Source organism: Amphiura filiformis, chromosome 14, assembly GCF_039555335.1.
Source record: "Amphiura filiformis chromosome 14, Afil_fr2py, whole genome shotgun sequence".
NCBI lineage: Eukaryota > Metazoa > Echinodermata > Ophiuroidea > Amphilepidida > Amphiuridae > Amphiura > Amphiura filiformis.
The window spans coordinates 19179479-19207468 of record NC_092641.1 but is presented as its reverse complement, the minus strand read 5'-3'; the positions used below and the strand labels follow the sequence as shown (position 1 = coordinate 19207468).

The 27990-nt window shown below is 35.6% G+C and overlaps 1 protein-coding gene across 1 annotated transcript in view; it reads right to left on the bottom strand.

Moving 5' to 3' along the window:
- Window positions 1-27990, bottom strand: part of LOC140169257 (uncharacterized) — a 60996-nt gene that overhangs the window by 20271 nt on the left and 12735 nt on the right. Inside the window, exons 4-16 of the mRNA XM_072192513.1 lie at window positions 25632-26015; window positions 22611-22961; window positions 19967-20479; window positions 18289-18648; window positions 13736-14254; window positions 12431-12847; window positions 8436-8822; window positions 4291-4586; window positions 2942-3050; window positions 1666-1989; window positions 1184-1531; window positions 620-970; window positions 2-328 (exon numbers count right to left, since the gene is read on the bottom strand). Of these exons, the coding sequence (XP_072048614.1) occupies window positions 2-328; window positions 620-970; window positions 1184-1531; window positions 1666-1989; window positions 2942-3050; window positions 4291-4586; window positions 8436-8822; window positions 12431-12847; window positions 13736-14254; window positions 18289-18648; window positions 19967-20479; window positions 22611-22961; window positions 25632-26015 (4686 nt within the window). The remainder of the gene's footprint in view (window position 1; window positions 329-619; window positions 971-1183; window positions 1532-1665; window positions 1990-2941; window positions 3051-4290; window positions 4587-8435; window positions 8823-12430; window positions 12848-13735; window positions 14255-18288; window positions 18649-19966; window positions 20480-22610; window positions 22962-25631; window positions 26016-27990) is intronic.

The following is a 27990-nucleotide window of genomic DNA, read 5'->3' as shown; positions in this document are numbered from 1 at the left end:
CCTTGTACATCAATAATAACGGAGGTAGTAACACCTCTTGAATTTGCAGTATTCAGTGCGATACACGTCAGCACTCCACCATCCTGATCCAAAGTCCATGGATAATCAAGATTATAACTGAAATCAGACAGTAATTCATTTTCTTGATTTGTCGTAACGACGCCTGATGTTCCTCCGATAAACACTCCATCCAGATCCCAACCAATGGTGCCTGCAGGTTTGGCTCCAATAGCTGTACATGTAACAATCATCCCACGCCTGACTTCCATCACACTTCCAGGGCCATAGATTCGTGTCCCATCGCTTATTATAATGTTACTCGGTTCAGCTAAAAAAGAAGGAAATAAGCAAATGTCTTAAAATCATTTTACACTCATCATAAAATACAATATCATTTACTTCAGTAATCCATGTGGTAAAAGCCCATTGATCGGCGTCTAATGACTTCATAACATTATTATGAATAAATGTATAACATAAAAAGGCATACGATTTTGTTTTATTTAGGGTCACCAGAAAATTATGTTAATAAGGAAATTTGAAAATACCACCCAATCCTCTCCTCTTCTCCCAACTAATTACAATTATAAAATTTATTTTTATGCAAGACTTTATTTACCAATAACATCCAATGTTGTCATTTCACATAACTCTGATCCTTCATCCTCAATCCCATTTGATGCACAGCATGTAAGCGTAGACTCAATGGAGTCGAAACTGGCTTCCAATATGTAAGAAGAATCGCTGTCAAAAGTGTATCCATCTGAATTGGATGTACTGTTGAACGACGCTGCAGGGACGACTTCATTATTTAGCTTCCACTGGAGACTACTTGCTGGTTTTGCTTTTAAACCTCTACAATGAAACGTTGCTGGACCTTGTATCACTAAAGTGGTTCCTTCTTCAAATGCATTATCAACTGCGTCATTGTTAGGTTGTTCAAGAGAAAGTTCAACATCTAAAGATGGACCTGAAGAAATTGTAACAATATTCCATAATAATTGGACTTGAAAAACGGAAAGAAAATGAGGCAAACTACACATATCCACTGTGTCGTGGTGCACATATTTGCAGTATGAGTCCAAGCCATTGATCGAGGAAACCACGAGATACAACTAATTCGTAGATATAATATCATGTTTAGTTACAATCCAATACACTCAAAACTAATAATTATACTTACTTAATACTGACAATGTCACACTCGTGCTGTAATCATCCGGAGAGCCAGAACCCATTTCAATTGCTTCGTTCACAGCTGAACATGTTAACTGAGCACCATCATGAGTAGACCACGTTGCGAGAATTCGTGTCTCCAGGAAACTGTCACGTAGACGTCCATTTTGGGTATTTACAGTATCATAAGTTGATGTCGACTCTATCGGTACCCCATCCAGCTCAAAAGTGATGTCTGCAGCTGGTGTAGCGCCAGTTACAGCACATGTAATCACATGTCGCTGCCCAAATATCAATACATTATCCTGAGAGTTCCATTCTGGATTGATTGATATCATTGGTACATCCGGGGGGACTGCAAAAATGATGAATACATTCGACATTGTGGTAAAACTGATAACTGATCATTTATTTTGTTTCAGCCAGAATGTCATCATTATCATGCTAAATCTTTAGGTCTAACCATAAAGTATTTCATACTATACTAACCTACGACTTCTAAATAGTTTACTGTCGACTGTCCGATTGCGGAACTACTACACGTAACCGAATCACCGTCATGACTGCTCAATCTAGGCGTAAACGTATAAGTACTTCGCACATCAACGAGACTTGGACTATCTGCATTAGTTTGGTATGTCTCACTATGTAATTGGCTGTCAATTTCTTGTCCATCAAGCGACCACTGTATTCCTACTTGTCCAGGTGCACCACGAAGAAAGCATATGAGAGATGTCCTTTCTTGATCTAAGACTGGTATGTTATTGGATCTATCATAAAGCATGTCGCCAACTCCGATAAAGATTGTTTGTGCTGCAAACAATGGCACACAATAGAAAATTGTAATTTATTTTTTGAAGTACAATGTATAAGAATTATCTACACGAGATATTAAGATAAAGTAGAACCAGTGTAAAGACCCTTAACAAAGTGCTGAATGAGAGAACACCACCAAAGAATAAAATATCTTTGTTCATAGTAGGGCTAGTTACTGATAGAACATTAGTAATAATTAGCAATGCAATTCAATGTCTTGCTTTCTCTCGTATTTAGAATTATCAACACGAGAGATTAAGATAAAGTAGAACCAGTGTAGAGACCTTCAACAAAGTTGAATGATAGAACACCACCAAAGAATAAAATATCTGTGTCTATAGTAGGGCTAGTTAAGGGCTCGAATAGCGTCATTTGCACGTTTTGTTTTGTTTTACCTGAGAGCACATCAGACACACTAAATTGTATTTTGAATACATACGAGGGATGTCCTTCTGATATCAAATAATTTGGATTTTTTAAATTTGGAATATGATATAAATTTTATGGCAAATACTAGTAATTAAAAATTGATATTCTTGAAATTTAACAGCCCGCGAAGTAAATTTTATAAACCTAATGATATGTTCTTAAAGTGTATGTAGCTGGGATGAAAAGAATTGAAGAAATGGTAGTCTTTTTTCCGAAAATACCAACAAAATTAGTTCTTTTTGGGAAAAATGTATATCTTCAATATGAAAGATCATAATTTTAAATTGATGGTCGGCTTTTCATCCAGCTACATACAATTTAAGTAGAAATCATTACATTTACAAAGTTTACTTCGAAGATTTAAAAATATCAAATTCTAAAAAATCAATTATTCGATATCAGAAGGACATTCCTCGTATTTAGAATGCAATTTGATATATTTGATGTACTCTCAGTTCCCACAAAATATACTATACGTTAATATCCGATTCCTTTATGATAGAATTTTCGTAATAATTACCAATGACATTCAATGTCTTGCATTCTCTTATGAGCTGGTTCTTCAAATATGTAGCAAGGTTGGAAGCTTGGCAACAAATTTGCCGTCCGTCCAATTGTTCGGTAGCAATCTGTGTCACAAATGACAATAACAATAAATAGGGATTCAACTTCGGATATTTTGCCCAAATAGTGCTTTTTAGAAGCTAATTTATAAATGTCAAATGCCTAAGCGTGCAATATAAAAATATATAAATAATATATGCATTTGACTTGACATTTAGTATGGAATATTTCTTCACGAAGTGCCAAGACTAATCTGAAAGGGGTCTGAAAAAACCGCACGGGTTAAATATTTATTTGGGTGTGTCGAATAATTTGGGATAGAAAATGTGCATTGTACCTGTTTTTAATGTGGGAGGAGTTTTTGAAAAATTGGCTCTTCAAAGTGGTACGTACTCAGAAAATTCTAATGCTCTCCTGGGGCCAACTGTTATAAACTTACTGTACATAAATAACAGCCTGAGTTCATTGGACAACCAGGAATCCGCGGAGTTGTTTTTGTACCGTAAGTGTATAACATTTGACCCCAGTGGGAGACATTCAAACTTTCTGAGTTCGTACCACTTTGAAGACAGTATATTTTAAGCTCCTCCCATTTAAAAAAAATGGTACATTGCAAGTGCATTCAGCTGTGACAAATGCCAATTGGCAACATTCAAATCGGCATTTCAATAATTGGTCATAAAATTTGTATTATATCGCGAATTTCAAAAAATCAAAATTATTTGATATTGATGGACATTCCTCATATTCAGAATGCAATTTGATATATCTGATGTACTCTCAACTCCCACAAAAATACAAATACAAAATAAAAATACAAAAATACAAATAATATCCGATTCCTTAATGTTATGAAACGTTTAATATCCTTTACATAGATAACTTTATATTTAAGCATTGTCTATGAAAAGTTAAGTTTAGTGTAGCATTTTAAAACTTTAACTATTGAAAGAGCCAAATAACATGCTTGGATTGATATGAATACATTTGTTTTATTATCCTATGAGGTGTTAAAAATAATTTTGTAGTACGTGTTAAATTAGGAATATACTACATCATGAAGTAACAATACGGAGTTTTAAACACGATCTGTGAATATCCCATGATATTATTGCATTCCTGTCGTTCATAGGGTTCCATTAAAACCTAGCACTTTAAAGCATTTAAACATTGTCTATGAAACGTTTGTAGGAAGTGCAGTTAAGTGGAACATTTTAAAACTTCAATCCTTATTTAGACTTTATGCATACACTAATACTTATTTTAGACTTCGTGTCATGTATCTCCTTTCAGTGGTATTCTCACCTCAATGGTTATCATTCTGTTAGTATCATATAAGGTAGCTGGAGTCACAGCATCACTTTCAGGATCAGGAGTATGAATATGTTCTGACACGGACACTCTGGCTTCTATCGGTGGATTACCAATAGCTAATGTCATATCTGATGGCGGACTCGCATTGTCAGCAGTACAAACAAGTCGGTAGGGTTCGTCCTGAAGTAACGTGATTTCATCTTGATTCGATCGTACTCTGGTATTAGCTTCTTGATTGTTTGCAGCGAATGGGTTGCTTACGTAAAACGTGACACTGTCAGGTGGATCTGATAATGAGAATGTTTAGTTATATCCTAATTATGTGGCTGCAATGACATCTTTGTCTTTAACATTTTGGTTATCCTCTAAACCTATCAGCGGCCCTGCTGATACCGATAGTATTTTACTACAAAATTAACGCTGTTCCGTGCAAGGGAGATAATTTCTTAATTGGGTATCACTTCAGAAAGACCCCTGCGTCTGTCACATGACCAGTCCAGCTGCCTGATGAAGTGTGATGGTAGCATTGCTAAAAATAGTAAGTCCAGTATTTTGATTTAATTCCAAATGTCATATTCACCAGTTTCCAGTCACGTACGATAGAAAGAGTCATCGGTGGTAGTGAGCCGCTGATAGCGTTATAGAACCACAGTAAACATTATCCTTTGTGCGAATTGCACCTAATCCTACCACTGGATTACAAATCATATCACTTCAGGTTCAAAACACCAGTTTCAGGGACGAATGAAAAATTACCGAAACATTCTTCTTTATATCAGTACAGACATAAGTACTTATCAGTATTATTGAAGTAAATAACATAGTTAAAAGTGGAGTTCTTAGGATTAAACAAGAATTTGTCTTTAAAAAAGACAAGTTCACGAATCAGGTGTATAGTACATGTACTTTGAGCTACTTTGGTCTAACATTTAATATTCATATCTAACCTACTCTGCACTTATTCAACAACAAATAAGTGATATGAGGCTTCCAGAGTCGATACCTGCGTCTTGACTCTGGAAAACAATATTTTTGAAAAACCTCGTTTTTTCACCCAGGCTTCAGCCTGGTGATATTACATTCAGTTTAGACCTTGTCCTTTGAACCCAAATTGGCTACTTTGAAACGAAGTAGCCAAATGCATTTGCTTCAGTCCTCATTAAAATTATTTTACAGGATAATGCAGAGTATCTAATGGATCTGCAGGCTACTAAAAAACTAACCTCACTCCCCATGACAAAATTCATAAAACTATATTCAGTAGTGTTTGACTTTACCCAGGGAATGGATGGAATATTAACCTCATTCAAGTCCCCATGACAATTATTCGTACAGCTGTTCTGTAGCCTATGAAGTTATTTTTTGACATATAGGGATGATGTTGCAATATGAAAGTTGACCGGTGAATGGCCATGGCCACTAATTCATGAACTTGGCTAGCTGGCTGGCTGGTCTGAGGTCACACTTCTTAAACATCTATGATTTGAATTGCATTGTTGTTCTCATCACAGACTGAAATAGAAGGAACCATTAAACTACTACTAATAAAGTCTGCCATGATGCAGTCATGTCTACAGTAGAATTCATCTCGACCTTTGCAGGACTTAACCCCATTAAAAGCTATTAAACCAAGATAACACTCATTGAAACAGCTCAACTGATTAAATCGGATCTTCTCTGGTTGTGCACAAGTGACTGTTTTCATGTGCGATATCGCAATAAAGCTGGTATTCATAGCTTCAGTTGGGTAACCGATTATAAAGGAAACGAAAGGAAACAATGTTATGTGTGGCTTTGTTCACGAAATCAGACAATGTCGTGCTTTTTGTAAACCAGCATTCTTGAAAATGAGCAACATAATGATTTTTGACTTAACACGGTTTAGAAATAATTTCTTCATATTTTTGGTGTTATCTGTCGTTTACATGTCCTTCCTAAAACACAAAAGTACGACCCTCTCCAAACACCTAAATTAGCTAAAAATTTAGGACATGTTACAAAACTTTATTTTCTAGAACCTATTTAGAATAATTTAAATGTAGCTTTTACCGGTTTTTTGTGGCATCCTTCAGAAGTGAGCGGTCCGATACCAATATTTTCGGTCAAATCTCCATTCAAATAACACGGGGAGTTGGCTAGCTATGCCTTGCCCTCACTCATATTTTACAAAAGTACGACCATTTCTGAACATCTAACCTAGCTGTAATTTTAGGTCATGTTAGAGAAATATATTTGCTAGAAGTTTTGGAGAATAAATAAAATATTGGCTGGTTATTTTTCACACAGTGATGTTAACTAGGCAAGTGTCCATTCTCCCAACATACATCATTTGTAGGGTCACGCGTCAATGGTGAGAGCACTGTGTATTGTGTATAGGAAAACGGACAGTAACTGCAGTATGCTATTATAATCGGACACTAAATTAATTGTAAAAAATCCTCCTGCTCCCATCATGCAAGTTATTCCACTTAGACTGTTTGATATAGGCCTACTTTTATCAAAATAATTAAGCATTGATTAAGCATTTGCCAGTGAAACATTCTCACTCACAAAAATCACAGATACTCAACATGAGAATCTGTGCAATGTTTGACAGAGAAGGTCACTAAATCTGGCCGTCTCAAGTTCATAATTAGTTTTGATTGATCTTCATGTACCAAATCATTTACTTTAAATTGATATCCTAGCTGTGACCTCTGAGCCAAATGTTCTATAGCATAGTAACACCACATGCATTCATATACATTAATATCAAACATATTGGCATAATGGGGATTGATGTTCTCTGACTGCAGTCAGAGGGCTACATGTAGTACCAGTGATGGCTAGTAGTAGCATACAGGTTATTCAGCAATCTTAGCTCAGTTGTGGAGTACTAGTTCTTTGGTTGAATCACCAGCTTCTTGACTGATCAGAAGACCTGTGTTTTATATAGGCTTACTGCATACACTGCCTACCTCTTTGCAGCTATGTGGAGCCAAGGTGGGGCAGTCCGGGGGGGTTTGTGCAGTCATGTGACCTCCGTACGGCCTGGGTACTCCCTTTTAAAGGGATTTTTATTTAAGCCACCTCGGGAGCCACCTACAGGATCTCATTTTGCATTTAGGTTTTTATTGCGTTGCAAAGTAGCAAAACTTTCTTTATATATGGCCCAATTTGTGCCTGGAAAAGGCTATCCCCTCTTACAACCTATCGACACTTCGACAGGTCTGATTTCTATAATGAGTTGTCACCGGGTTTGCAAGAGATAATAATACCAAATCTAAACACCAGGAAATTCACCACATCACGACCAAGCTCACATGGGGCGCCCCATTCCTTTTTTAAAGGAATTTTTATTAAGCATGAAACAAATTTGTTTAACATGAAACAAATTTGGCTATAACTACGAAGAAACTATACGCAAGATGCCTTATCACTAAAGTAAACAAATTACACAGCCATTTGCTCTTGCTAGCTTTTGTCAGGGTCAGGGATATTGGTCTCATGAACATGGATTATGGGTTATTACAGGAGTCAATAAACATTCAATTAACTATAGATAATGGACTTAATAGTTTTGTGCAATGTAGTTATATTGAACTTTTTCTGAAGTAAATCGCCTGCTGCATAGTTTTCTATACAGATGATATGTTTACTTTGTGATTAGGTCTGACCATGACCTGCTAGTTTTGATTAACCAATCAGTTATGTGTATTGTCAGCATGTGATGGCTATAAATTCCTACACTGAAGAGACTCTTTGCCGGGTTTAAGGTAAATAGTAAGTTGTCATGTGGGGCAAGATTAGATAAAGGCATACAAACTAGGGTATGAGATATTAGGAATTATTTCCTAGCCTCTTAACCACAGGGTTAGTGGGCTAATATAGCTATTCAAGACACAGGATATGTAAGGGATAAACTGTGCATATGAAATGTGGGGGCAAGTGGCATCATTTCACTGCCGTGAAAAAACATTACTTAATAATGTTAAAATAACAGAACAGTGTTTCTTAGACAAACTCCATATACATCGTGCATTTTTTCAAACCCCGTTTCCCCTTACAATATACTGAATGTAGAGGGCGCCATTTCCCGTATAGTATTTCTCTATTTTTTATTGTCATGAAAAAGGTAAATTTTTTAATTGACTTACCAACTATATTTAGAGTAATGTTAAAACACACCATAGATCCTGGATCGCAAATCTCAAGAATTGCTTCATTATTTTGTAATGTTAGACCGCCTTCCGGGAATGAAACTACTACCCTGGAGTCAAACAAACCCACACCGATACTGCTAGGTTGAACGGTGACAGGGCTTACTGTAATACCAGACCTGGGTGTATCATTATCAACCGTAACAGTATCAAGTTTGATATCAAATGGGTCTACAGCTGGGTTAGCTCCAGAAGCAATTATCAGCAAATCAAATGGTTGTCCATTACAGAGCGTCATAAGTTGGTCTAACTCATCTTGTTCTCCGTCGAGACCGTCGTTATCGTCATCAGTTGGCCCATCATAGCCAATAATCGATGGAGCCTCTGTGATTAATACAAACAAATTAAAACAAACACATTGCCAAAGAAACAAATATTGGCGTTGGAATATATCATTTAGTGCTTCACTTTATCCCAACCAAATGATCTTGTTACATCTTGAATTACCAGTTAGTGGCGGCGCCATGGCGGCGGCGAGGGGGGGGGGGGGCTTGTGTGTTGTAAGGGCCCCTAGTCAGAACTCTGCTCCTCCAGAAGCCAGGTATTAAATGCGAATATTTTCACTATTTATGACAATTTTGTAACAGCATTTTAACATTTGGGGCCATGGGGCCCATAATATATGACATATGGGGCTCATGGATACTTGTAAATGAAGAGCTTTGTTGCAAAACCCCCTACATCCACTTGTGACTTTTTGAGAAAAACAGCTTTTTTTAATTGTGCAAGTATTACTGGTTCGATTTGATTCAATTTGGGTTTGGATAAAGTGTTGATGAATAGAAACTAGAAGAATATGTTTGGTACAATTTTTAAGCCTTCCTGTATTATTATCTTTTATTATATCTTTTATATCGCGCCTTTTGTGGATGTAAGGGCTTTTGCAACAAAATAAATTTACCCCTTTTCTAGCAACCTTTGCAATCAAATTTGAGCCCATTTGTTTGCACTACTTTATGTAACTTGACTAATGCTTTCTAAATCAAAAAGAATTTCATTTACTTTTTAAGTATGAATTTTTAATTAAATTCGCGAAAATGGCATTTTTTGAGTATTTCCGAAGCTACACCTTTTGTTTAAAGAACATTCCATGACCTTCCCCGGAGGGGAAGGTCATATGAAGGTCAAATAACCACCAAAATGTGTATTCTACCCACACTATAATATCATGCCAATAATTAAATTTCAGTCAGAAATGGATGTAAGGGCTTTTGAAACAGAGCTCTTCAAATGAAGAGCTGATTTGCAAAAGGGCTTACATCCACTTTTTGACTTATTGAGACAAACAGCGTTTTTTAATTGTGCAATTATTACTTGTTCGATTTGATTCATTTTGGTTTTGGATAAAGTGTTGATGGATAGAAACTAAAAGAATAGGTTTGCTACAATTTTCAAGCCTTTCTATTTATTTTATTATTTCTTTTATATCGCGCCTTTTGTGGATGTAAGCCCTTATGCAGCCAAATTAATTTAGCTGTTTTCTAGAAACCACCTTTGCAATCAAATTTGAGCCCATTTTGTTGCACTATGTTATGCAACTTGACTAATGCTTTCAAAATCAAAAAGAAAAATTGAAATATATCATTTACTTTTTTAATTATGAATTTTTAATTGAATTCGCCAAAATGTCATTTTCGGCCATTTTTTGAGTATTTCCGAAGATACAACTTTTGTTAATTAAAATTAATTTTTTCAAACATAGTAACCCAAAAACAGTTCCTTTTGGTTTTAAAAGTTAAAGAACATTCAAGGCTACTTTAAAACATCAAACAATTAAAATTAAACTATTTTCCTAAAATGTTATATTCATTTTAAGTTCAGATTTCCGGAAATTCCCGAAGATTTCCCGACGGGAAAATATACCATATCTCCGGAAGGGAAGGTGGTACGAAGGTCAATCAACCACCAAAATGTGTATTTTTACCCACACTATAACGTTATACCAATAAGTCAATTTCGGCCAGGGGTGGACGTAAGCCCTTTTGCATCTCACCTCTTCAAATATAGAGTACACATGGGGCTATCAGTGTAGGCCTACCAACTCAGGGCCCTGACGCTTCTTTATATGATGGGAAATGGCATGCTTTGAATTTTTACAGTTTTACATTTGGACCCTTGGGCCCGTGACCTTTGAATTCTGGGGCCAAGATGGGCAAAAGGCACATCTAAGGCCCATAAGTGTAACACATAATTATGAGCCTGGCGTCTTTGTAGTTTTAGGGGGCTGGCATTTTCTTCGGAAGGGGGGGTCCCAAAAATACAGGGATTTTCCCCCCGCGCATTCTTTAACTTCGCAATCGAAACGTGCATACAATCTATGCCAAATTTTTACACGCTCCGCGCGCCTTCTTTACACTTACAATAAAAATTTTAACGCGCTCCGCACACTTTCTTCACTTTTAAGTTTTGACGCGCTCCGCGCCTTAGTTCCAGCAATGAATAGTTTTTCTTGAGTCTGTGTAGTTGGAAGGGGGGGGTCATAAATTTTTTTCGACCCGCGATAGGGGGGGGGGTCGTAAAAAAATTTGCCCGCGATAGGGGGTCATAAAAATTGACTCCGGTCACCGACATATTTGGGACCCCCTCCCCCTTCCGAAGAAAATGCCAGCCCCCTTAGCGCCAGATAGAAAAGAGGAAAGGATGAAGAAGCCAAATGATAGCAATATACGGGTGAATGAATTTGGACATAATGTCGATAAGTAGAAATTTGAATTAGACAATTTAAAAATTGCAGCGTAGCTCATTTCATTGTGCTTTACTCACTCCTAAAGTTTGTGTATCTCATTAAATTTAGTCCTCTTATCTATTTTATAATCAGACGGTGTGATATTATTCATGCTTTCATCGAGGTGAATATCCTCAATATAACATTTTATTTGCCTCCACATTGATACACAGTGGTTAAATTTAACTTAACATGGATTCCTGAAATTGGCTAACTATAACATCCAACAACTTTAATTCTTTATGCAATATGTTAAACTTGTCAAAAACCACGAAAAACATGATTAAGCTATGAGTTTCTAAGTTTGTAGTTTTTGATACTGTGTTTATATATTATGTTTAATGTTTAAAGTTTTTGTTTAAAGTAAAAACATGAATTAATTATTACAATATTTAAAGCATCAGTTTGTCCGAGAAGACTTTGATTTCTGGAATTGGAAGCTTCCGAGCTTTATCTTTTTATGTTGTACACTATGTTATATTTTAACTGTCCAAAAAATGTTTGAGCCAAGAATGACAATGATCAATTGTTTACATCTTTACGACTGCTTTTTAATATCATGCGACATTATATTGTCGCATGATATTAAATTTTTGCATTACCATTTCGTCGAAATATTTCAAAAACATTAATGTGTATGAAAACTTTAACTTTTTAGCCAGCTGGAATTCCAAATGCATAAATTATATTAACATTAACAAAAAAGATATTTACAAGAACCAAGCAACATCTTACATGCAAGCTTTCATTTTAATATCGTGCAGTATTTTTAAATTTGAATAAAACCTAATTAACTGTTTTTAAGAAATATATTATTTTAAGAAGAACGAAAAAGATTTCACCGAACAAAATATAAAGCCCATTGACATTATACATGCAATAAGTCAAACCATTCAAATGAAATTAACGTATAAGATGCAGGGTAAGATGAGTTACACGCCGTTCTTTCAATGTTTGGATTCTGTTGCCTATTTTTTGATTTGTATCCAAATTTATTCACCTGGTATTTTTTTGTGGGACACCCTGAAAACATGAGATTTTTAGGATTTTAGTGGAATGTTGGGATTTTGGCCGCCATTTTGGATTTAAAGAAAAATTTGAGGTAAATTTACGTCTGTTATCCAAAACAACATACTTGCTAAGTATGGTTTTTGTAGGAAAATATGTTTTTCCTGGGTTAGACCTGCCTATTGAGCCAATCACTTACTTCTGATATCCAATTTATATTCATCAGACATGTCGTTGTCAAGAGCCACACATCTCAGGCACTTATCATTCTGTGAAGCAAAGTCTGCCAGAAAGGAGGTCCAAATGTCAGAATCCCCATCATGATCAGGAGGAGAACCATTCTGAAGTTCACAATCGGCGGTAGTCTCATGGGGTACAAACACATCTCTGACAAGATTACTGGGATTATGCGCCACACATTCCCCAGTTGCTGGATTCCTATTTACCAGATACCATCGGATATCAGCATCTGGATCAGCTCCTTGAGGTGCACAACTCAATATGTATGTGTCGCCATCATACAAGGATAGACATTTGGGATCGGTATTATCATCCACCTCTCCTCTAAGATTACCCACAAAGTCAGGTGTCACAAGCGTCACAGAAGTTGTTGGATCTGGAATAGTTACGAAAATAATAGATACATAAACAAAAATAAAGTACATTGGATGCACATTGTGTTTTTCTTTATGTTTGAGTCCAAATAGGGTACAATTTTGCTAAATTTTGCCCGCTTCGCACGCACCGGCCCACTACATAGAAAACAACAACTTCAGTTGGGGCTGAAATTGAGTCAGCAATTGCATTTTTGTCGCGCACTTCAAGCGCTAAAAAAGTCTCAGTAAAACCGGATCAAAATATGTTCGTCCCCGACCCCCCTAAATTTGAATGCTTCAATCGTATTGATCAAGATCATCACATATTTTGTTTTGCTGTAATTATATCTGGTAAGTCATCCATTTTTAAATTGAATTATCTGACAAATTATACATTGTCAGATATCATATATCATTTGCAAAGCTGCTCTCTACATGTGGTGTATGTCTTCATTTCTTTGGACGTTGTTCAACATTTAAAACAGGTTGTAATAAATTACACGTTGCTTGATGATGCAAGTCGCCCATTAAAAAGACATTTCGTGATCCACAACCTCATCCCCCACTTTTCTCAAAAAAAGTTGAGATTTTTATACCAATGGAAACCTCTAGCTACATAATGTTTATGTACCAAATATTTCTTGCAAATTAATTCTTTCCGAAAAATATCGTGAAATTTGAATTTCGTTCTAGTATACCTGAACGAAATTACAACACATTGTCTATGGAGCAGTGTAATGCACATAATCATGCATAACTCGCAAACGCAAAATCGGAATCAACTGAAATGTTGGGAATCAGCTTTTTTCGTGGATCTACTGAAAAATGTCATAAAAAGAGGCTGCTAGGATAACGAAGTACTCCTTTAACACTCTTCACAGATCTTGTTAAAATAACAGCGTACTCACTTATATGTGTAATGCGAGCAATAGTAAATGGAAAGTTAGCTGGCACTCCAACATCCGCAGCAAAAGTAGCATCAACATCCGCACGACAAGTGATGTATGTAGGACAGAAATGAGCATCAAGAACTGTGTGTGGAAGTGTGTCAGTTAGATCAAAGGTGACACCATTAGCATTAGCTGTTGCTGGTTCAGCATCATTTTCATCACCATCATTGAAGGTACCTGCAGTATTTGGGCTAGCATTATTTGTGTTGATATAAAAGTCAATGTCAAGGATATCCAGTGCATCAGTCGAGCCGGCTGGACAAACTCCTGTAGCACCATCGGGATCGGGACTGATGTCATATATTATGCATTGAAATTCATAACCTCCATTAACATCAAGGGGTATGTTTTCATTGTGGTGTATGGGAATCCAGGGGTTGGCAGCTGGTGCCGCTGGTGGGGGATCTAGCCTGTAGCTAAGTTGTATTCCAGCTCCTCCTCCTCCTCCTCCATTTTCTCCAGGTACTGTGGAAGGTTCTAAAAAAAAAAACACCCAACAACAATAATAATAACAATAACAATAACAATAACAACAACAATAATAATAATAATAATAATAATAATAATAATAATAATAATAATAATAATAATAATAATAATAATAATGATGATAACAACAACAACAACAACACAACAACAACAACAACAATAACAATAATAATAATAATAATAATAATAATAATACTAATAATAATAATAATAATAATAATAACAATAATAATAATAATAAAAACATTAATGATAATAATATAATAATAATACTACTACACCCCAGTTTACTGCTACTACTACTGCTACTACTACTACTACTACTACTACTACTACTACTACTACTACTACTACTACTACTACTACTACTACTACTACTACTACTACTATTACTACTACTACTACTAAAATGGTGCTCAATAGGGATTTAACAATAATGGCTCTCATCCAGGATCATATCGTTATGAATACGGCAGAGTGACGAATCCGTAAAATCGCTGTTCTGAGTAAACGGCGTTTGAAAATATTGGTACCATTCCATCGGCCCTTCTAAAATATGAGAACATTCGTGAGTACTCATTTGAAATGTATATTATAGAAGTGAATGTACCCTAATTATTTGCAATATTCGCAAGTTCTGAAACAATCGATATTTCCCTCAAAACAGGTATTTACAGCTATTTGGCTTTATGCTAAATCCAAAACGTGTCAACCGCTGCGGAAAGAGTTGTATACGGGGACGAATCCGCATTCAACTACGTGTAAACTATAGCACTCATCCTTGATTTGGGGATTTTATGTTAAAATTGCTGGTTGTCCTCAGGCTATAGCTCCTAAACTTGGTATATAAGTTATAATTAGTCATCCCCGTAATATTTAGTGAAAACTCCAGTTGAAATAATATAACAATATTGGCCTATATTTTGTGTATAATTTTCTGTGATTTCCCAATTTTGCGATGGCGCTCAGACATAATTACGCAATAGCGATATCATGGGGGGAATGTTTGTACTTATTTTGCTATCATTGGATAGAAGATACCTATAGCTACCCATTGGTATCAAAAATAACAATATATGACATGTAATATAAAAAATTCTGAGTTTCCATCTATACTATACAATTTATCAGCCTGTTTTGTACAGCTAAGTATACGATTCGTCTTTTGGTCAAATTCATTAATTGCACTTAGGCGCGATTCGTCCAAATCACAATTTCAATATCTACGTCGGGAAGTAAGATTTATCATTAATTTTTGGTGGAAATGAAAGATCGCCTGATACATAATCACAAGCATACAGTAACTCACTTTGCTCAAAATGCTCGATTCGTCACTCTGCCGAATTCATAACGATATATATCCCAAAACTTTGCATTGTTTGTGACTAACATTACCCGTTAATATGCACTCTATCTCACACTTCTGATATTGTGCATTCTTACCTATTTACAGCATTGTGCATTTTAAGACTTATGCAATAGATGTGCACAGCTAATTTTTATTTTGATCTTGATTGCTATTTTTATCATTTCAAAAACAATAACAAACACTAACATTAACATTAAGTGTCTGATTCTAACATGTGGTGCTTTCAATCTTACGGATTCCGATCACTGAAATAAGATAAGGGAATGGTGGCTCAGTGGTTACGGCCTTGGACTCATAATGTGAGGCTCTTTGCCTTGCTTGCCTCACCCCACCCAGGTCACGGTAATGGGAAGCTGTTAGGGGTAGTCACAGTCGTTGTACTGATGGACCCTGTGCCATTTGTAGGCTGCAAACGTGGATCCGACATATTCTAATGACGGCGGAATAAATGTAAAGCGCTTTGAGGCTGTTTACGGCATAAAGCGCTACATAAATATCTACATTTATTTTATTTTATTTTAAAGATTGAAAACACCATGTATTACTCATAACATTATTATTTCAGAGTTAAATGTTCTAAGACTATTGATATTGAAGCAAATGTTATTCTATTGATCAATTAGCCCATATCAGTCGATAATATGTACAACTGAATAATCATCTTGGTACCATTTTGTTGTGCATACCATCCTCAATGCAACAGATCTAAAGCCTAAAACTAATGGAGTAATGTAGAAAACTGTCAGCTTTCTTTTGACACAAAAATCAATCATATCTAATTGTGACCCAATCAAGACAAATGATGACGTTGTCTAAAATCGTATTGGATTTGCATGTCCCGTGAAGAAAAAAAAATGTGCACATATTTTGTGTTTTAAATTAATTGTTTTGTTTTTGGCTACCATCTATGTCATTCATAATCTTCACATTGACCTGTACAATTTGAAACACAATTTATAATAAGGATGTCAACTCTCATGCATTGGGACACTTTCGCACCCTCTCACACCAAATCTCGTGCATAGTTTTCTTTCTATATTCTCAAGAAAAAATGTTACAATTTAGTCTGCAAACAACATTTCCATCCCAGTACACCCCCGTTGGACAATATTTTACACCAAGCAATTTTGAAAAGTTGACAGTCCGACATGTATTATAAACAAGCGAAAGGTGGATAATTATCCCCTATGACCTGTCAAGAATTTTAATTTACTCTACTTGGCACAAAGTCCGCTCAAAAGTTGCATAGCACAGATAGAGCCACTTTTAGGACCCAGCTCAGGCTTATATCCAGCTGGCAGAGTATCCCCATTCCCATGAAAATATTTCAAGTGTGTATCCCAGAAGCCAATATCAAGTACACAGATTACACCCAGAAGAAATAAATGAAAATATGCACTATCATTTGCATTTATCACATGGAGACAAAGAAGAATGTTACTTTTCTTGACCACAAAACAAATTTGACTCATTCTGTGATTTTGGTTAATCACAAAGACTCTATAGATGCACAAAGCCATGAAAAATTGGCAAACATTGTGTGAATTTGTATGCACCATTTTGATCCCAATTAACAGGTGTCTTTCCAATAAGCAGTCTACGTTAATGGGTATATTTTCACGGGAAAATTTTCTGGACACGGGACCAATGCGTATCAATGTGAATGTGACCTCGAGCCTGATCTCTGACCCCCGGCGGTGACCTCGCTATTCAAGTCTTAGTCATTTTGAATTGGAATAGTATTCTTGGCTGCAATTTCGATAGAAATTCGTGTATTTCAAATTTATTGAATATCATGTAATCTTAGTTTCTTCACAATATTATCAAAACGTAATTTCAAAAATATCAACCTACTGATAAAATATGTATCTACGGAAACTCTTACCATATTATTACCAACTTGCGACAAGTTACTTATTTTGCAGCAAAGATGCAATTCTTCCTATTCAAATACATTAATAGACCAACCGCTGTGCTCGGGGTCACATTCCATAATGCTAATATGTCCCATGGGTGTCACGTGTCCAGAAAATTTTCCCGTGAAAATTTACCTATTAATTCTGACTGATAAGGTACAATTCCATATTCCCAATATGTGACACGCTCTGACAAAACCAGGAACAAGTCGCATATTTGACATTTCATGATTGAATAAAATTGTCAGCACTAGACAATAAGCTTTAATATGATACCAAAATTATATAAATAGCATGAATACTTTACAAGATGGATTATTTTGTAAATGATACTTTGATATTTTTGCCCAAATAGCTATTCTGAGTAATGGGCCAATTAGTTTCCTGCCTTACACAGGATTGAATAGGAATTATCATAGTTCAACTGTTAACCCCAACCCTACCTGGAAGGGAAAGAAGAAACGAAAAAGGAGAGAAGGTGAAGTAAGTTAAAGGCCTATAATTCAAAAATACGTCTGGCGACTTGTACCGGGTTTTGTTGGAGCTGGTCACATATTTATTTCATGCACTGCGCATCCCAAATTTCCCCCGTATTTCAATGATAATTTCCTTGAATGTGGGTTCAATGAAAATTAATACTGTTAAGTCATTATTCAACTTCTGCACCACTAAACTACAACAATAAAGTGAATAAAATATTACTGAATAATACAGGAAATATTAAACTGTCAGCTTACTCCAAATCTGGAACTTAATTTCTTCTGTCTCCGTTCCAGCTGTGCAGCAGATGGATCCACACTGTAGAGCTGCATGTGTCACTTCTGTCAGTTCATATGTCTCTGTGTAGTCATCTGTGACATCGGCACAGTCTAATAGATTATTGTTATCTGTCTCACTGTATGCCGGAATTGGAGTGCCGGTTGAATCCTTCACTGTCCATACAACGTTTACTTCAGGATCAGCATTTACTGTGCACTCAAAGTTGTATGACAAGCCTTCAATCAGGATGGCAGTAGCATCATTATTATCCCCATCTTGGTCATTGTTAGGAAAGCCAGCAGTTGGATTCAATACAAGGGATACAATGGTTGGTTCAACTGAAATGGTTTACAAATAAAGAATTTCATTAATTGAATGCATTAACAAATAATTATCATTTTGGGAATATTTGTCAAGTTAGTGATTAATTAGACACTACTGAAATTCTTCATCTTACCACCTTGTTTTCCCTTATTATGCTGAAATGTTTAAAGTTAGCCTTAAAATAAACCAATTAATAATTAATAGGCCTGCTGAGGTTTATGTAGCCTCATACATGTAGCTATCCTGATAAAATTTGCTATATTAGAACATTTTTTCAAACGCTCTCGAGCTCACTCCATGGTGAATAATGTAGCAAAACATATAAGATGAGGGTTAATGTTAAGGGCCGTGCATAACTTTTTATCCACCCCCTATAGTTATGTACATGAGTCTCATGCTCTCCTGGAGTTCATTAAATTAAACACCAAATATTCATTCCCAATGGCATGTGTAGCATTTCTTTCTCAGACTACAGGACTTCCATAATAAAACATAAACAATAATAATACTTATCAAACAAAATATCTGAAATCAAGGTGTGCATTTTTCCTTGCATCACAAATCCATGATTTAGGGGGTTCTCAACCCAGGCAAAAATTTTGGCATGAGTCATGCCCATGAACATGCCAAGATCTTGCCATGAACATGCCAAGAACATGCCCTATTTTCGCTAGCAACGGGCATGAATTGCCGTGAATTTGGGAATTTTTCATGGCTTGTTCATGTTCACACATGAATATTCATGCCCTTGTATGCTTTTTTTGTCATGCGTATAGTCACAGCCTTGACATGTTCAGGGCATGTTCATGGGTAACTCATGGGCATGAATCGCGGTCAATGTCAAATTTTCTCTACTTCCATGCCCATTAATTCTTTATTCAAGGGCAATCTTAATGGACTCAAAATTAACCACCATGAATCCTTGATAGAGGATGTTCATGCCATGTAGAAAACAAAAGAATCAGAATATCTTGTCACGTTCATGGCATGATTTGCATAGGAACCAGTAGCGAATTTTGGGAATACCTATGATTTTTTTTTTGCCTGGGAAATTTTATTTGGGTGGGGATGAGCAGCTGTGTCTCATAATAATATGAGCCCTGGGGGAGGGTAAAATTGGGGGGAAAATGTTTTCGCTAACTAATTTGTTTACAAACTGTTAACATTTTTTTTGAAAAATGTTAACATTTCAAACCTAATACACTAAATGAATCCAATAATCTAGAACTATAAAAACTCCACATTGAGTTACAACATAATTGCTCATAATGCATCTCTTCATGTATGTTCACCAAGACTAACAGCAAAATAAAAATGAATTTATACACTTACCGGTACGTGCTATTCTGACAGTAATAAATGGATTGCTAGCATCCTCGCTATGTAAAGGAATAGTAGGATCAAAGGCAGCACGACATGTGACTGTTGAAGGACAGGCATCACTTCCTAAAACTGTGTACATGTATGTATCGATTAGATCATAAAGGCCAGGACCAGGACCTGTTGCTAGTTCTGCATCCCCAGATACACCCATAGAAAAGACATCGTTTGCGGTAATTCCATCAACTCTGTTACTAAAAAGGTCAATGTCAACGATATCCCGTACAACTGTGGCTATATTTGATGGAGGACAAACTTGTGCAGGAAAACCAGCTGGAGTTGGATCTACAGTAGTGATGTCAAATACTGTACATTCAAAAAGGTAATTTGTATTGGCAGTTGGATCAAGGGTTTGAAGATGGTTTAATGCTGCAGACCAGGTAGTTCCGCCATCCGTTGAGACTCTAAGTTGTATTCCATCCCCTCCTCCAACACCTGCCCCTCCTGGAGCTAATGTGGGTGGTTCTAGAACAAAAAGAATACACACCAAAAAAAAATAATATCTTATTTGTATTAGCATAATAAACTACACAATGCAAATGGTCATTGCTAAAATATCTTTTGTCATCATGCCTTATTCAATGTTGAAATGTGTTGGCCTATCCTATATTGTATCAATATGGTCATTTCTAACCACAATAACTGATCAAACTATCACACTGAATCATACTGAAATTTCAGGGTATTGAGATATTACACAGCAGGTAGCACATGAAAATACCTGTTGTATAAACACACTGAAAACCTCTGAATATCAGCTGTCATATATGTGACCCGTTCTGACAAAACCAACAACAAGTCATATTTTTGTCATTTCATGATTTGAATAAAAATGTAAGCACTAGACAATAACCTTGAAATGACACCAAAATTATATAAATAGCAAAAACACTTTTCAAGATATGGATAATTTTGTAAATGATACCTTGATATTTTGGCCAAATTGCTATTCTGAGTAATGAGCCAATTGGTTTCCTGCCTTACACAGGATAGGGATTATCATAGTTCAACTGTTATTTATTCAAAATTTATTTATTTATTTATTTATTTATTTATTAAATAATACACCTTTTTAGTAGTACCAAAAAATGGGAATGTCATCTTTAAATACCTCAAATACATGTCTAGCGACTTGTTCCGGGTTTTGTTGGAGCTGGTCACATGTTTATTATTTAGCCCAACTGAAATAGTAACTACCAATGCTATTATTATGGACATTACTGCACGATTCAGATCACTGCTCACTGAAAATACACTAAACACCTTGAGGTTACTGGTTGACATATTATAGTGTCTTGTTGCACCACTAATGAACTGCACCGAAACATCGCTGAAAACAATTTCAGTACAGTGTTATTTTTGTTTTTGTTCAAATACATTTCAGAATGAAGTTTTAGTGGGATCTTTGTTGTAAAAATACATATATTCTATATAAAATCATACAAAATGAAGGAAAAATACACAAATGGCCAAAATGACTGAAATGGTCATAGGCTATATATAACAATCATTGCCTTGTCCAAATTATAATGCAAGGAAGCAAAACTGATAAACTTTGTATAATGCTAGAAATTAAATATTAATAAAAATCAAACTTTGAATATTTAAACACCCACTATAAACTGTCCAGAATTGATACAATCACAAAAAATTAACTCAGCGAAAATATCCCACTATACAGTATAGGTATATTAATGTGTGTACATTATTTCACTGCTAAGGAGAAAAACAAACTCTCATGCCATTTTTGTAAATGGAGATTTGACATTCTTGGTCTATCTTTTATTGTTTTTGATGTAATGTCTATACTGTACACATTTATATTAAGACTGATTTTTTTGAGACTTACTGCATAACTCAGCATAACCAATTTCTTGCTGCCTTTTTGTGATTTGTTGTTGATTGAATTGATTTGTTAATATGTTTTTTGAAATGAATAAAAATCAATAAACACTGAAACATAAAATAAAGCTTATTTCTCAAAAATTCATTCAAAAACTTTTCCTCTGGAAGGTCTACCAAGCACTGGTGTAAAATGACGCATCATGCTCTGAAGTTTTAATATATTTCACTATCTAAACAACACGATTCATGACATCATCAACTTATTTACTCAATTATTTTCTGCGAGAGCTCTTCTGTACAAAATATTTACTGCAGTACATCATTTTTCACTTGGCCCACTTTTTTTTTGAGTCGATTTTACTTACGCTTTCCAACGACGTAGAGTAATAGTACAAGAATTGATGTCCTACTATTTTTAACATTAGTTGTTTTTTCGATTTAATATTTAATACACATATTAATTCGCATCGATCAATATGTGCAAAGTTCCTCTTTTTTTAAATTACGCATTGTAGCTTTATATTTTTTTCCCATTTTTTCCCCGTTTTAGTCAAGATCTGCGACCCCCTTAAGAATTGCTTGTGACCTCAAAACAAAACAAAACAATAACAATAATAATAATAATAATAATAATAATAATAATAATAATAATAATAATAATGATAATGATAATGATAATGATAATGAATAATGATAATGATAATGATAATGATAATGATAATGATAATAATAATAAATGACCAAAACTTACTCCAAATCTGGAAAGTCATTGTTTTTGATTCCCCTCCAGCTGAACATGTTAGGGTGCCACATTGTAGATTTGCATATGTCACTCGATCAGCTGGCAATTGATACGTCTCTGGGTATGGATCTGAGGTACAGTCTATTACACCTGAGTTGAGATCTGTTTCCACTACCTCATTAGAATTAGCAGTTGAAACCAAGGTCCATACAACATCCACTTCAGGATCAGATGTTACCGTGCAGGTAAATTCATATGCCATGCCTTCAATCAGGATGGCAGAATCATCAGCATTATTCCCATCTTGGTCAGCAGTAGTATCAGTCAATTCAAGGGTAATGGCAGGTGCAGTTGGTGGAGCTGAAATGGGCAAATAAAAGAAATTCAAATCCCGGGATTCAAATACACTTCAATTAACCAAACTACCCTCACTAAACACAGCATATACCATGACATATGTATCTGAACTTCACAGAACTTTAGTAAACTAACATACCCTGCAAAAATCAAGACTTTAAGTGCTGTAATTTTCATAAAATCTGACATTTTGAATAAAACGACTGAACAAGACGTTTAATTACTATGATCGAAATATGAGTCGAACATGTACGGGACAGTCAATCGGTCGTAACATATCAAAAGAACCAAGTCAGGTTTGATGCACTGGCTTGCATTGGCGACATTATGCGCTGGTATTAAATAGCAATTTTCTTTGTTATTGCCTCATCTGTATCTGACAGTGAAAACTAACATTTTGTGAAAAAAAAGATTATTTCTTAAGGAAATGTTACAATATGCGCATGGTTTTCATTTACAATAATGCCCCCCTTTACCATTCTGTAGCATCATTTCATGTTTTCTTCTCGCAATTTTACTTCTTTTCTAAAATTGACCAGAATGAAATTTTAAGTCCGAGTATGACATTATACTGCAAAGAATCATAAATTTAGGCAAACATTTCAAAAAACTTTCTTTTGATCTCAGTGAAGATGTTGTCATGGCATGTATATAATATGTCTGTTTTCTGAGTGTGTGCAAGTTTTTTGTATCATTTTTGCATGTCTTCTTTGTTTGTGTTCCGGGATGCTTAATTGTTTTTAATCTGTAAAACCTCATAATATTGTAAAAGAGAAACTGATCAGCAGCAATAATCCCTTTGTTGTCTTTTGCATTGGATGATTCATAATCATGTTTTTTTAATCTCTGCTGGCTGGGTTCTCCTAGTAAGTTCTAAGAATCCATAAAGGCATTGACTAATTAACCCCCTATGGAAGACATGAGCTTAATCTCCCACACAGGGAGTATAAATTTCAAATGCAAGTCACCCATTCAGATAACACAGAAATTCATATTCCCTGTGTGGAAAGATTAAGGGGGTACTACACCTCTGGCCAATCTTGTGCCTATCTTTGCATATTTCTCAAAAATTATAGCGCATTGGTGACAAGTAAGATATATTATAGGGGCAAGGACTACAACTACTGCACTGAAAATTCAGCAACTCAAGGCAAGTAGTTATTGATTTATTGATCAAATATTGGGTTTCCCTTATTTTTGACTGTAACTCCACAACTGTAGTCTGTGCTGAAATAAAATTTCCAGTGCAGTATTTTGTAGTCCTTGCCCCTATAATATACATATCTTCACCAATGCGCTTCACCAAAACTTCAAATTGAAAATTGCCAACATGTGACTCGTTCCTCTTGATCATGTCAAAAATAGGCACAAAATTGGCCAGGGGTGTAGTACTCCCTTAAGGTCATGTCATCCATAGTGGTAGTAAGTATTTCAACTGGAATAGCCCATTTCCATGGAAGCTGCATTGAAATCTTGTGATGCTTCATCAACTTATGTTGGGCAAATTATTTCATTGTCTTTTGGTGAATGTCTTCCCCCGCTCCTCAAATTCAATGTTGGACAAGTCATGTTATCATAGAGGTCTTTGAGACACTCTATCATTGACAGATATGGGGGTGGGGCGGGGAAGAATGGGCTACAGAGGGAGTCTGTACTTCGAATACTGACAAACTTGTTTTGTGATCGCCAACATACTATGGCATGCATTTGAATTGTTTTGAGCTATATTTTTTATTGGGTGCAGCTGCTGTGTATTTAACTTCGCCGGGAACTTTTTTCGGGATTCATTTTTTTGTGTTTCAAACTAATATTCACAAGTTGATTTTTGACAAAATTGGTAGTCGGAATTGAAAAATGGTGCAATAAAAACCGATATTCTGACAAAACTATGACATATAGTTGTTTGGTTTTAGATGCTTTATAAATTTCAGTTGTATATAGCTCCATATGATGTTTTTTTCATTAGCGAACTATATTACTTTGAAAAGCTAAAAGGTTGATAAAAAAAAAGCTTTTGAATATTTCTCTACTGTATTTACTGAAAAAATGAAAATAACTGCTTTTCATTTGGCCAAGAAAATGAATTTTACATTGAAAAGGTGTAACTCAAACTTTTGCTTATTTCAACACCAAACTCGATCGTTTGTATTGCCTCATTAAATGACTGAGTGAGCCTTGTACAACATTATAGCCATCCGTTGACTAGGGTTCTGAGTGAAAATGTGACAAGAAAATCTCTTATTTACCCTGTAACTCTTTTGTGCATGAAGTAGGCCAAAAAAAAGACTGTTTGCTGGTACTCCACAACTTTTTCAAAATTGGGTCGGTCGGTCAGGATTTTTTTTTAAATACTTTTTTTAAAGGTCATAGCCAAAACATCACTATATGCCTTTAATTAGCTTAATAAATAGCCCAAATAGTTGTGAATTTGAATATTTCTCTACTGTATACCACTTAATTCACGTTATTAACAGTTTAGAAGTGTATAGAAACTATAAAAAAACTTTTCAGGATGTCAAAATGTTGGAAAATTTTTTTTTCTGGAATTTCCAAAATTAGGGTTGGTATTCATTTGTACAGTAAAACAAAAAAACCCTTTTTTCCAGATTAGGGTCGGTCGGTGGAGCGAAACAAACAATTCTTTTTGTTGACCTTACTCTATGGTATACCTACCTGATACTTTTACAGCTGCTTCTGTTACTGTTTGGGTACCAGTGCCTGTCAAAGTGTTTGCAGAATTCATAGCACTACATGCTAGATCACCATTGCATTGGGTATCATAATCTGCAGTGAATGTTGCCCTTGCCGAAGTTACAATCGCTTCACGTGTAATCCCAGCACCTTCTGCTTGGTTTGCTTGTGCTGGACTTGGCGTGGTTGCTCCAAGATCCCCTCCAAGGCCTATGGCTATAGATGGAGGAGGTGTAGCCTCTCTAACCACACAATCTACAGTGTACTCCTCGTCATGAATAAGGTTTTCACCACCAGCTAAATCGACCACGGTATTATCACTCGTACGTGTCACTGTCATTACCATGTTTGCTTGCTGAACCTCAACTGGTTAGAAAAAGTTAGATAAGAAAGTTAGGGTTTACAAGTTTTTGTTAAAGGTTAGCGTTTATATATGGCTACTGTTCAGTGTTTGACTGTAGATGGTATTTAAAAAGTGGATTGAAATCGAGCATCTATCCAAATATCAAACACAGTCATCAAATGGGCTATTCCAGTTAAAATCCATACTCCCCCCCATGGAAGACATTACATTAATTTCCCTCACAGGGAGTGTGAATGATATTTTAAATGGAGTCACCCATTCAGATAATCACATTTGAAATTCACACTGTGGAAGGTCATGTCTTCCATATGGGCATATGGATTTCAACTGGAATAGCCAAATTTGTGGTGTGATATCAAGCAAAATGAATCATCTAATTTGACCTAAATTTAATCTAAGAAACAGTTGAATAAATAGAGTGTTCAATTTCATAAAACATGAATCAAATGAAGTCCAATTTGATTGTTGGTCACTGTAGGTCGGTACAATGGCTAAAATAACCAAACTGGAAATCAATTTTGCTCAACATTGACTACATCACATACAAGACAGGTATACAGGGTGCGTCACAAAAATGATATCTCCAGAAGTGATTCCTTTGTCATAATAAGTGATGTATAAATTATACTCAACTTGATTTGTTTGATAACACTTGAAATTATTTAACTTCAGATTTTCATATCAATAATCCATAACATTACTGGATGGTCTCTTGTTTAATAAAATGTACAATATGGACCAAATGGAACATTTCTAAATGCATTCAATTAGCTTCAAAGACACAAGGTTTTCATTGGTTTTTCTTTAACGTTTGTGTAAGGAAATTGAAAGAAAGATGTTTTTACACCCCTAGGACACACCTTGTTTTCACATTTTCCACACCAAAAACACCTTTCTTATTGTCATAGGCGTAGATCCCCAATGTTGACACCTGAATATGGGTTTCTGACCAAATTAACCTCATATTTGCCTATTTTAGCCCAAAAGTGCACATTTTCGCATGCTTCTCGCGCATTTATTCCACTTTTGCACCATATTTAATCAGTTTAGCTTCAAAATAGCAACATTTTTCGTGAGCGTTTTGCGCGCATTTGTACCATAAACTTATTCTGTCGCCAAAAGGTGCTGCATTCACTATACTTCAAGATTTTTTTCCAACCCCATCCCCCCAATGTCAAAAAGAAATCTACGCCACTGCTTATTGTCTCTTCAATTCATGTTCATCCTATTTTAGATACTATAATGGGGTTAAGCTACGTAGATAAAAATTAATACATTTTTATATATTATGTAAATATATGTAATCATATTTAGAATTCAAACTTAGAGATTTGAAAAAACTTTCATAATATCATAACACTGAAAACCTAAATTGGTCAGCTGGACTAACTTAAAGCTAGTCCAGATGGTGCCCACCTGGACTAGCTTTAAACTAGTCAGTTTTGCTGGACTAACAAGGATGACTAACTTATCTTAGTCCAGCATGCTGGACTAGCCTTTAGTTAGTCGCTTGACTAGCTTTTGGTTAGTCGCTTGACTAGCTTGATGTTAGTCCAGCACGCTGGACTAGTTAAGGTTAGTCGCTTGACTAGTTTTTTGACTAGCTTGATGTTAGTCCAGCGTGCTGGACTAGTTAAGGTTAGTCGCTCGACTAGTTATTGACTAGCTTTAAGTTAGTCCAACTGGTGCCCATCTGGACTAACATAGCCCTAGTCAAGCCAGCTGGACTAATGTAACATTAGTCCAGCTGGCTTGACTAACTTTATGCTCGACTAACCTCAAGCTAGTCCAGCTAGCCGAACAAACCTAATGCAAACCATACATGCAGTTGCAGATTGGATACAGTCTGATAAGGGTTATACAATTGGAAAGTAAATGAGCCACATGTGGATTAAGTCTAGATAGATTAATGTTTGCTTATTGCTTCCCTGCATGAATTTACAAGAATTATTCCATATAATCTTGAATCATGCAGCA